This window comes from Apium graveolens, chromosome 2, assembly GCF_009905375.1.
Source record: "Apium graveolens cultivar Ventura chromosome 2, ASM990537v1, whole genome shotgun sequence".
NCBI lineage: Eukaryota > Viridiplantae > Streptophyta > Magnoliopsida > Apiales > Apiaceae > Apium > Apium graveolens.
In genome coordinates this window covers 12,880,344-12,892,417 of record NC_133648.1, presented here as the reverse complement: position 1 = coordinate 12,892,417, position 12,074 = coordinate 12,880,344, and the positions used below count along the sequence as shown (strand labels likewise).

The 12,074-nt window shown below is 36.1% G+C and overlaps 2 protein-coding genes across 2 annotated transcripts; both read left to right on the top strand.

Annotated features, from left to right (window-relative positions):
- The first annotated feature begins 6,915 nt into the window (after positions 1-6,915).
- On the top strand, positions 6,916-7,791 carry LOC141685625 (uncharacterized). The gene has a single exon (XM_074490721.1). It carries the CDS (start codon positions 6,916-6,918, stop codon positions 7,789-7,791), a length of 876 nt encoding a protein of 291 aa, XP_074346822.1.
- Positions 7,792-11,151: 3,360 nt separating this feature from the next.
- LOC141685614 (uncharacterized) lies at positions 11,152-11,906 on the top strand. The gene is made up of 2 exons (XM_074490712.1): positions 11,152-11,258; positions 11,372-11,906. Exons 1-2 carry the CDS (start codon positions 11,152-11,154, stop codon positions 11,904-11,906), a joined length of 642 nt encoding a protein of 213 aa, XP_074346813.1.
- Positions 11,907-12,074: the final 168 nt, after the last annotated feature.

Genomic DNA, 12,074 nt, shown 5'->3' with positions numbered 1-12,074 from the left:
TCCAAAACGATCCAGAACGAACCAATATTTCGTAAATATAAACAACATATTTCTTATTTAATTTTATTCATTTATTCATTTTGCAACCCGTAAAAATACCGTAAATACAGAGAAAAACCTAGAAAACCGATACGTTCCTGAGAATCAAACACATGAACGAAGGTGTTATCGAACTCCGATTCGGGCGTGCAACATATCAAAACGAAGCTTTCAAAATCTTCTTTCTGAATCAATCATCAGTTTTTGCCCAGAAATCATGGTAATTTTCTTACTTATTTAATTATATTCGAATTATTTGATGATTAAATTAGGAAAAATTGTTCTTGATGTTTTTGATATGGTATGGTGTCATAATCATGTAAAGAATAATTTTCCGATCATTTTGGTATATCATATGTTTGATTTTGAGCTTCACATCATATAGAAACGGGTGTTTGATTTTCGAAAAATAAAATTAGGGTTCTTGTTCAAGAACAGTTTTAATTAATTTTGGGTATTTTTGATTTAAGGGTTATTGATAGATTCTGATGCTTGGAATACCTTTTGGATGTAATTTTCAATCGAATTGTATAATGATTTGAATCAAACGATTCCTGGAACTATATATACGAGTTTTCAAGTTTTTAAAAATTTTGATTCGTATTTTTGGTTTAATTGCTAATTCTTTGATATTAAGGATGATTGTATCAGACTGTAAATAAGTAGAGCTGCGTTTTGAGATATATATCACCTATTTGGTTTGGATTCGATCGAAGCCAGTTTTTCGCCGGATTCCGGCTGAAACCCGTCGGGTAAGATGATGTAATCGTCGTTCGGGGAAGTTGTGGCCTGTTCTAGATTTCTGGGGCGATTTGGAGTCAAAACCAGTATCGATTGCAATGTTTAACCCCGAATTTGGGCTGTGTTTTGTTGCCGGAATGAAAGTCCGATGGCCGGACATTGTTGCCGGAATTTGAAGCTTTCCGGTGACGTGACCCGACTCTGTTCTTTGCTGACCCGCGTGAGCCGGATTTTTGACCCGGGTTTGACCCAAAACCCCAATTCCCTTTCCTCAAATCTGTTTCTAGATTTTCCTATTAAAAATAAATCAAAAATCATATTCTAATTCTAAAATCAATATTTTTAATTCTAAAATTATTTTAAATTCGAAATTAAATCTTAATTATTTATTTAATTAATTTTAAGTGATAATTAATTAATTATTTAATCAATTAATTTAATTATTAATTGGTTAATTGATTTAATTAATTATTAATTAATCTTAATTGATTTAATAATTAGATTTAATTATTTATTTTTGATTTAAAAAATTCCGAAAAATAGTTTCGAGCTTTAAAATATTATTTTCAAGGCTCGATAATTACTATAAAATTATTTTAAAGTCATATTCGGGTATTTGAACCCTATTATTTAATTATAAAATGATTCGGAGACCCATTTTAATACCGAAAAATGTTCAAAAATTCATAATAAATCAACCGTTCGTTCGTTTAATACGAAACGAACGCGTCTAGACTCGGAAAAATATTCAGCTTCTATTAAAAATATTTTCGAGACCTTGATTCTTTTGTATCAAAAGGGTGTTTGTTTTATGAATCATCCTGAGTCGGTTATTGATCAATAAAATACTCTTTTCGACCCGATTTCAATTCTAAACATATCGAGACCTATCTTTGACAATTCAACTTATGTGCTATATGAATTACATGATTATGTGTTATGTGGATAATATGATTACCTTCCCTATGTGTACGTATTATGGGAATAATGAGTCAGCATGTCTTTTAAACGTTATCTGATTGTGATGTGATCCTTATCTATTATTATCGGGCGGGTAGACGATAGGAATAAATGTATAGACTAGACAATTATATGTTGTCAGCTCATTAAATAATATTATTTGTGATAGATGCACGTAGTGCGAGACGTTCAAAGCCAGATAGAGATTGTAGAAGTAAATCCTAATTGCGTGTAGTAATGAAACGAGTGGATTCAGAAGAAAGACAAATCTAAGAAAGTAAATTATAAGAAAGATCAAGTAGCCTGTCAAAGGTAGTGCAGATGCGACAGGACTGAGTGATATGGCAGTTAGTTAAAGATCAGGGGATTATCAATTGAGGCAAGTATTCCTTACTTTTCTCGTAAAATACTGCAATTACTTTATTCCTATTCTAAGTTCAGAATAGTTAACTGTTTTATATTTCGCTGCAATTACTCTTAATTATGCAAGTACCCTTCATTATCATCCCTTTATTATTAATTGATCTCTTAAGCAAATACCTATTGTTCCGACTTATTTGCGAACCCTGAATAGAGATGTTTTGAAATCAAAGTGATTTGACATCAAAATACTCTAAGGACTGGATGGTTATGATACGGGACGGGTATAACCCGAACCCTTGATTATTAGGCCATAGTTGCCTGGGTGCCCCATATGTTGGTTGAGTCTATGCAGTTGGGTATAGATCTGCATTATATCCTGACTGATCAGCAGGTTATAGTGCATATGTTGGTTTCTTGTGTCCAGTCTAATTTATTATTGATCGCCATTAATGACATTCCTTCTTGAATAGTTCATAATTCAGAATCAAACAAAGATTTGATTTCAAGGGATGAAACATAAAAACGTTCACTGTTCTTTTACAGAAAAATGTGATTTATGAATAAAGGCGAATGAGGGCCGATGTTTTATTCGCTCAACTATTTAAATATGAAAAGACATTTTTAAAATCATTCAACAATCGTTTCTAGGGGTTTTCTGATCTGAAGCCTGGAAACCATTTATGATACTTGCTGGGCATTTTTGGCTCACTCTTGCTTTGTAAACTCTTATTTCTTTCAGTATCAAATGAGGGCAAAGTGAATAGTTTTTAATAGACAGCAAAAGTGGTAAGATTCCAGCTGAAGAAATTTGGAGATGTTGGAGCGATCAATACAAGGAAATTAGTAGTGAGGTAATGAAATTGTATTTAGACAACGTAAATTTTAGAAGGTTAGATTCTTGTTTCATACTATAACCTGTAAGCGATCTTAAAAATGAGGGGTTATCTGTATATTATTTTAATATACAGGTTTTTATTATTATTTAAAGTTGTATAGTGACACCCAATCCTGACCCCGGATTTGGGGGTGTTACAATTATCATGCATATTATGGCTAACAGGAAATGACATGCTTGGTGTAAACATGTTATTCCAGTAAGGCATGCTAAATGACATTTGAGGTATATTGTATGCAGCATAATATGGATTATGTGCAAATGGCATATTAGCAACCTGTGCATTCATGTTCTGTGTTGGCATAGCATTAACAGACATGGGAGGCATGATATTCATATTAGGAAATTGAGACTGAACAAACATGGGAGTAGGCATGGCAGATTTGCAATTAACAGACAAATGATTTACACTACCACACTTGACATAGATTTTTCTAGGAGCATATTTATCAGGTGTGTAGTTATTGTGTTTGTTAATCCCTACTTTACCATTCCTATTATTTATCCTTTTAGTCTCTATTTTTACCTCAATTTTCTCAAGTTTGTCACTTAACTGTTTGACAGTCATGTGACCAATATTAGCCTTTTTCCCTTTCTTAACTTGACTTGACTCTCCTGAAACAAAGTTCTTGGAAACAGACCCATACTTCTCATTCAGCTTGATTAGTTTGGCTTTGCTAATGGGTTTGCTCACAGCAGACGGATGAGGATTTTCATCTTTCGACGTATAACACTCTTTGTTATCTGACAGATAGTCCTCATCATCCGTCGAGTCTACATCTGTTAGCAAACCATCTACGAAATTAGGTTCTAGTTTCTCTTTGCTCTTTTTCCAGGCTTCATCACAAAAAGACTCAATTCCTTGAACTTTGGTGATTTGAGCATGGACATCCCCGAATGTTTTCCATGCTTTAATCACCTCTTGTTCACGCTCGAGCTGCTTCTTTAAAATCTCTTCCTTTTTTAAGGACTCGATTAATTCCTCCTTAGCAATCTTACACTCAATTCTTAATTTCTCAAAATCAATAAACTGAGACTCAAGCACATTATTCCTCTCACTTAAAAACATATTATTTTCTTTGATTATAGCATTTTCTTTAGTAAGAGACTTAAGTGTAACACGCAAATGATATAATTCTGTAGATATGTCATTTATGGCATCATTACACTCAGCTTTAGATAAATGTGCAAAGTTTGTAGTAATTACCTGATTGCTTGAGGAACTTGTCTCTGTTTCATCAGACTTGGCCATTAGGGCTAGATTGACATAGCTGGCATCTTCATCTTCACCCAAACCATCTGCTGCCCAGTCATTCTCTTGTGTAATAAAAGCCCTTTCCTTTTGTTTGAGTAGATTAAAGTATTTTTGCTTATAATCCACAGACTCAAACCTTTTCTTACTGGAATCTGACTTTCTACACTCATTTGCAAAATGCCCTGCCAAGCCACATTTGAAACATTTGAATTTTGACTTATCCACCATGTTTCTATTTGGCTTGGCTGCTCCAAAGTTCTTCTTGAAATTGAGCTTGGCAAATCTCCTGGAAAGAAATGCTAGGTGCTCATCAATGTACTCCATGTCATCTTGGCTCAATGAATCTTCACTTTCTACTGCAAGCCCCTTGCCCTTGTTCTCACAGACCATAGAAGTTGACTCAACAGCTTCCATCTTCACTTCCTTCTCCTTTTCCAAATCAGCAACTAGTGCAATGGATCCTCCTTTCTTCTTTCCTCTCTCCATCCTTTCATCCTGCTCTATCTCAAGCTCATAGGTCTTCAGGATGCCATACAGTCTCTCCAAAGTAAACTCTTTATAATCTTGTGAGTTTCTTAATGAGACTGTCATTGGTTTCCATTCATTTGGAAGAGATCTAAGGAATTTCAGATTAGAGTCTTTATTCTGATAGACTCTTCCATGCAACTTAAGAGCATTTAGTAGTTTTTGAAATCTACTAAAAATATCAGTGAGTGATTCACTTTCCTCATTGTGAAAATGCTCATATTGCTGAAGTAAGAGCTGCATCTTGTTTTCTCTAACTTGCTCAGTGCCATCACAGATTATCTGTATAGTATCCCAGACTTCCTTGGCAGTTTTGCAGTTGATAATGTTGTCAAACATGTCTGCATCAACTCCATTGAACAGAATGTTCATGGCCTTTTTATCCTTCCTGACTTGTTCAATATCAGGATCAGACCATTCGTGCCTTGGCTTGGGAACTGATAGCTCGTTTCCTGTTGCAGCTCTCATTGGAACATGAGGGCCTCTTTCTATGCAGTCCACACAGGCCTCGTCTTGAGAAAGCATATGAAGATGCATCTTTACCTTCCAATGATGGTAATTATCTTTATCTAGAAAAGGAATCTTGACTCCAACGTCTTTCTTGTATATCTTGCTGAATTATTTTGATCTTTAAACTCTTTGTAGATTAAGAGCTTGCTCTGATACCAATTGTTAGTCCCTTAACAATATAGCAAGAATTACAGAAGGGGGGTTGAATGGAATTCTTGAACCTTTTTTCTCGAAATAAAAATGTTCAACTCGAATATAGATATAAGTGTTTTGATTAGCACAATGAGGAATAGAAACTTAATTGAATCAAAACATAAGTAATTAAAAAAAAGAGTCTTTAAAAACTTTCTGGTGGATTTAAACAATTCCACCAAAGATATATATTATATATCGAGAGGACTCTGTGTGCAAGAATGCTCACAGCTGCTTACAAATTGAACTACTGAGAATACAGGGAAATGCTAAAGATTCTGCTTACAAAGATTTCTCTGTTTTTTGTATCTCAGCTCTCTTGTTTCTATTTGCTATGTTCTTGGTTTATATATTACCAAGATTACAAAGTCAAAAAGACTGAATAAATATAAAAACTATCAGTCTTAAGCTTTGCTACTTTTCGTCCTCTATTACCCAGTTAATGGGCTTCCACAATAGATTTGTATACATCTCGACGGCTGTGCTCAGCTTTCACTGTTCAACTGCTGTTTGAATTCTTTATATGATCATCCGTTGGACTTTATGAATATCCGTTGGATATATGATCATCCGTCGATTTTCTGAACATCCGTTGATGGCTTCATTGATCATCCGTTGACTGCTATATTAAACATCCGTCGATAGTCATTTGATCATCCATCGATGGCTTTGTTAATCATCCATCGGTAGCTATTTTGGCAATTGACTTCATTTCACTTATGCAGAATTACAAGACATCATTTATATACAATTAATCAACCTATTCTGCATATCTAGTTAAAGTCAACATGACTTATAGGCTACTACAAAATCTATACAAAGATGTATACAGAACTGTGCTACAGACTCATTATTACATAAGCTACTCACTCGATGGATAATAAGTCAACATCCGTCGGGACTATAATGATTTATCCGTCGAGACTATAATTCTTATCCGTCGAGTGCTACATTATTTCACTAAGTAAAATCTACTTAGATGTTTTGTTTATGAAATCATCAAGTACACAATATATGCACAACAATGTTTTATATAAATATTAAAATAAATATAAAATTTATTATAAGGCAAGACACCTCATGTAAATAAATAAGTCCCAACTCAATACATAATTTTTATAAAAGTTTAACCAAAAGTGTCTCTAGCTCAAGTGGTTGATGTGTTTAATTTACAAATAGTTGGCATAAGTTCGATTCCTATCAGCAACAACTATTTTTTATATTTATTAAAATACATGGGCAAAGCAGTAATTTCGAATAAAATGTTTTCCCAAAAACTTGATGCTGCAGGTTATAAAGATAACAGATTTTATATAAAATTTGATAAGTGTCATGTATCATAAGATTAGCAGAAGTTAAGGTCTTTTTTCTCTCCTTTCTTGTGAGAGGTTGTTTTTTTCTCTTCAAACTGTAAACCAGTCTGTGAGAGTTTTCTATGGCACGATATCAGAATTTGGAGGAGCATCTAACATATTTGAATATTGATGAGGAAGAAAATGAGGATTTTACTTTTGATGATGGGGTGGAAGAACAGATGAATCAATATGATCTATGTTTAGTGGGGAGATTTCTAACCGAGAAGAACATTAATACAAGGGCGATGAAAACTAAATTAGCGGATGTGTGGAAGCCGACAATGGGAATCAACATCAAGGAGATAGATCCTGTTATTTTTCTATTCCAGTTTTATCGTCGAGAAGATTTACTTTGGGTGTATAATGGGGGACCTTGGTCATTTGACAACGCAATGCTTGTTATTAGTAAGATTCCAACGGTAGATGAGCCACTTAATGTTCCATTATGGTTTATGGAGATGTGGATTCAAGTTCATGATCTTCCGAAAGGTTTTATGTCTGAGGCAGTTGGGAAACAATTGGGAGATTTCTTTGGAGAATTCGTGGCGTATGATGTGAAGAATAATTCAAGTATTTTGGTCGAATATATGAGAATTAAAATCAAAATAGATGTTCGTAGACCACTGAAAAGGAAGAAGAGGATTATAAGAAAGAATGGTACTGAATTCACTATAGACTGCAAATATGAGCGACTTGGGGACTTTTGCTTTGCTTGTGGATTAATGTCACATACAGAGAGGTTTTGTCGACGGAATATTGATAATAGGGGGGAAAATGTTCAGAAAGAATGGGGTGGATGGTTGAGGGCACCGCCAAGAAGGGTGGCAAGTCAAAATCGGAGTAAGTGGATGAGGAACGAGAACGATGCTGACTGGGAGGCGAAAATGGGGGAAACAGTAACGAACCAATATTCACGGGAGGAAATTTCGGAAACAAGGGTAAAGTTGAAGCTGTAGTGCATGATTTTCGGAGGATAGGAGGTAGTTTGAATTGTATGGATATTCATATGGGAGGTAAAGGCGGGATTGTTTTAAAAAATCAAAAACAATTAAGGGTAAATGATATTGGGCCGGGTGACGAGGAGATAGGTGGGCTGGAATTGGAAGTTAGGAAAAGGAGGAGGGGTGGGCCTGAAGTAGTTCTGGATACAAACGATGTCTTGGTGGGCTCAAATATGCTTAACAAAGGTAACATACATAATAAAGTTGTTCTTTCTGATATGGATTGTTTAGGATCATCTCAACTTGATTTGGCTAAGCTTGCACAGCAAGCTAGCCATCCATTATGAATCTTTTAAGTTGGAACTGTCGAGGGTTGGGGAATCTTCGAACAGTTCGAGTGCTTGGGGAAGTTATAAAGTCTCTGAAACCCATGTTTTTATTTTTGTCTTAAACTGAGGTATATGGGAATAAAATAGAGGAATTATGTGGGAAATATGGTTTCTCAGACTGTTTTGCTGTTAATAGAGTAGGGCAGGGTGGTGGATTAGCAGTGATGTGGAAGTCGACAGTGAAGTGTAAAGTTACTAATTTTTCAAACAATCATATATATGTGGTCTTTTTAGAAAAGGATCAACCAGTTTGGCAGCTTTCGTGCTTTTATGGCATGCCAAAGAAGGAAAGAAGACATGAGTCATAGGATCTCTTGAGGCGGTTGGCAATAAAGGATATGTTCCCTTGGTGCGTGTTTGGAGATTTCAATGATCTTTTATATGCTGCAGATAAGAAAGGAGTACATCCTCATCCCCAGACTTTTTTAGATGGATTCAGGAGAGCCATAGAAGATTGCAACTTGGTCGAGCTTGATCTGATGGGAGGAGAATATACTTGGGAGAAGAGTAAAGGCAAGTCGAATTGGGTCAGGGAACGGTTAGACAGGGCTTTTGCTTGTAATGAATGGTGGCGTAAATTTCTGCTGTGTACTTTAAGGGTCAATCATACGACTTGTTCAGATCACGATCCTATAAAATTAATGTTTTTTGATACGAATGTGTCAAGGAAGCAATTCAGATTTCGGTTTGAGAACTCTTGGTTACATGAACCAACATTTTAAGAGGAAGTGGCTAAGTTTTGGAATAGTTTACCTCCGATAAATATTATCCCTAAGCTGTTGTCGTTGTCCTCTCTCTTAGCCAAGTGGGGGAAACAATTTTTTCATAAGTTTAGAGACAAAGTTAAAAGCCAAAAGGAGGTTTTAAACAACCTTATTGATAGGGAAGATGAGGAAGGTGTGAAAGCGTATTTTGAAGAAACGGAGAAATTAAATGAGCTTCTGCTTCATGAAGAAACGTACTAGAAGCAAAGGGCCAAGCTGTTTTGGCTTAAAGAAGGGGATGCTAATACGAAATTTTTTCATGCCCAAGCAACAAAACGGAAGAAACTTAATCATATTGCATACTTGATGACGGGGGGTGAAGATAAAATTGATACTCATGAGCAGATGTGTGAGATGACTAAGGATAATTTTTAGGGTGTATTTTCGGGGAAAGATTGTGGTGATATATCAGAACCTACATCAGAAGTTCCACTTATTACTGATGTACAAAATAAGGAATTAATAGCAGATTTAACCTTTGAGGAGTTTACAATATCGATAAAATAGATGCATCCCGACAAGGCTGCTGGGCCAGATGGTTATAGTCCAGCGTTCTTTCAATATTTCTGGGGGATAGTTGGTAAGAAAGTGTTTGATTGCTGCAAAAAATGGTTAGAAGATAGTGTTTTCCCTACAGATCTTAATAATACGAATATAGTGCTCATTCCGAAAAAAGATAAAGTGGAGAAGCTCATTGATGTTCGGCCAATAGCCCTTTGTAATGTGGTGTATAAAATTTTGGCTAAGGTGTTAGCAAATCGACTAAAGTGTATCCTCCCTGACATTATATCGGAGAATCAGTCGACGTTTGTTCCAGGTAGGAGTATCACTGATAATGTGCTAATTGCTTTTGAAATGATCCATTTTATGAAGAAAAGAAAAGGGTGCCAAGATGGAGAAGTAGCGTTGAAGCTGGATATAAGTAAGGCTTATGACCGTGTTAAGTGGAATTATCTATGGCATATAATGAGAATTATGGGGTTTAATAAAAAATGGACGGGGTGGATTAATATGTGTGTCACAACGGTGCAATATATGGTTAGTATGAATGGGTCCCAGGCGGGTCCTATAAATCCGAGTAGGGGCTTAAGGCAGGGAGACTCACTCTCGCCATATCTTTTTCTCCTTTGTGTAGAATGTTTCTCTCATTCGATTAATACTGCAGTAAGCATTGGGCATATTCAAGGCTGTAGAATCAGTGTAAATGCTCCGGCAGTGTCTCACTTATTATTCGCTGATGACAACTTTTTATTTTTTAAAGCAACTGGGGAAGAGTCGTGGGCTGTTAAGAATGTTATGAAGGTGTATGAACAACAATCGGGGCAAGCAGTGAATTTCAATTAATCTGGAGCCTTTTTTAGCTCTATTGTTTAAAAGGGACAAACAACATGAGATTTCGAGTATCTTGGGGGTTCAAAATGAACTACAAGATAGCAAGTATCTGGGTCTACCATCATTGATTGGTCATTCTAAAAAGAAGGTGTTTAACTTTGTACAGGAAAGAGTTTGGAAACGGGTACAAGGATGAAGTAATAGTAAGCTATCTCGAGTGGGTAAAGCTGTTATGATAAAAAATATAGCACAATCTATTCTTTCATAATGTATGTCGTGCTTTTTGATTCCTAAGTCACTTGATCAATAGATTGACAGAATTTCAAAGGGGTATTGGTGGAAGTCTGGTTCAAATAGCAACAGGGGTATCCGTTGGCTTTCATGGGACAAGATGTGCACTTCGAGAAGTAGAGGAGGTCTAGGTTTTAGGAGTTTGCATGGCTTTAATATAGCACTGATAAGTAAACATGTCTGGCATTTTTTAAAGAATCCAGAATCTTTAGTAGCAAGGATCTTCAAAGCACGTTATTATCCTAATACTTATGTGTTGCCAGCTTCACGAGGTCAGGATGCTAGTTTCATCTGGAAGGGCATTTGTGAGGCCAGAGATGAGCTGTGTACAGGGTTTAAATGGGTGTTGGGTGAAGGGAATAATATAAACATTTTTTCATATCCATGGTTGAGAGGAAAGGCTGATTACAGAGTCGAAAATCATCATGAAAATAGCAGTAGAAATGACAAGGTGAAGGAGTACTTCCGTTCTAATACTAAGCAGTGGGACGTGACTAAAGTACAATAAACTTTTCACGAAGTGAATGCTAGATGCATTTTGAAAACGAGAATACCTCAAAATCAGGTGCAGGATCGAGTAGCTTGGGTGCATACAATAGATGGATGTTACACAGCTAAGTCAGGTTATCATTTTTGGTATGAGAGGCATTATAATAGAGGGGCAGAGGCTGACTCAAAAGGGTGGAAACGGTTATGGAAGTTGCAGGTACCTCACAAAATAAATTGCTTTTTGTGGCGGGTCTGTAAGAATAATATTCCGGTGAAAAATCTTCTTCGAGGTCGAGGTGTACCAACTTCGATTATTTGTTCCATGTGTAGTGAAGATATTGAACATGTACGTCATGTTTTTATGGAGTGTAAATATGCAAAAGGTTGTTGGGAATGCATTAGTCGAGATATTGATATAACAAAGGTGGAGGATCTTTCTGTATGGTTGTTGGACAAACTGGGGACAGAAACTGAAGTTAAGCTAGTGCATATGGCTAAAATTCTCCGGGGGATATGGTTTGCAAGGAACAAAAGAGATTGGGATGGGAAGATAATGTCACCTTCAGTAGCAATGGAGATTAGCATGAAGATGGTTTTAGACTGGAGGGCAGCTCAGAGTATGGCTCAAGGTAATATGCAAACTGCTGGAAATATAGTAGCTAAGGATCAAGTTAAGTGGCAAAAGCCTCCTTCTGGGTGGTACAAAGTGAACGTTGACGCTGCTATACATGTGGGATCAACATGGTTTAAAGTCGGGATGGTGCTTAGAAATGATAAAGGGGAATTTGTAGCTGGTATGCACAATGGTTTTGAAGAGGATGTTACGATTCTGGAGCGGAAGCAACAGGTGTGTATGAAGCCTTGATGTGGATTGGTGATATGAGAATTCAACAAGTGATTCTGGAGTGTGATTCACTAGTAGTAGTGAATGCTTTGATTAAAAGCACTACGTTTGTTTCTGAAGTTGGGACTGCTCTTGAGTTTTGTAGATCCATATTTCGTCAACGTAGTGATCTGAAGGTTCAACATGTTC

Bases quoted from the DNA above. Each gene is read 5' to 3' on its own strand.
- LOC141685625 (XM_074490721.1), top strand. From the start codon at position 6,916: ATGGCACGATATCAGAATTTGGAGGAGCATCTAACATATTTGAATATT.
- LOC141685614 (XM_074490712.1), top strand. From the start codon at position 11,152: ATGGATGTTACACAGCTAAGTCAGGTTATCATTTTTGGTATGAGAGGC. The intron at 11,259-11,371 runs GTACCTCACAAA...TTCCATGTGTAG, and splicing joins AACGGTTATGGAAGTTGCAG to TGAAGATATTGAACATGTAC.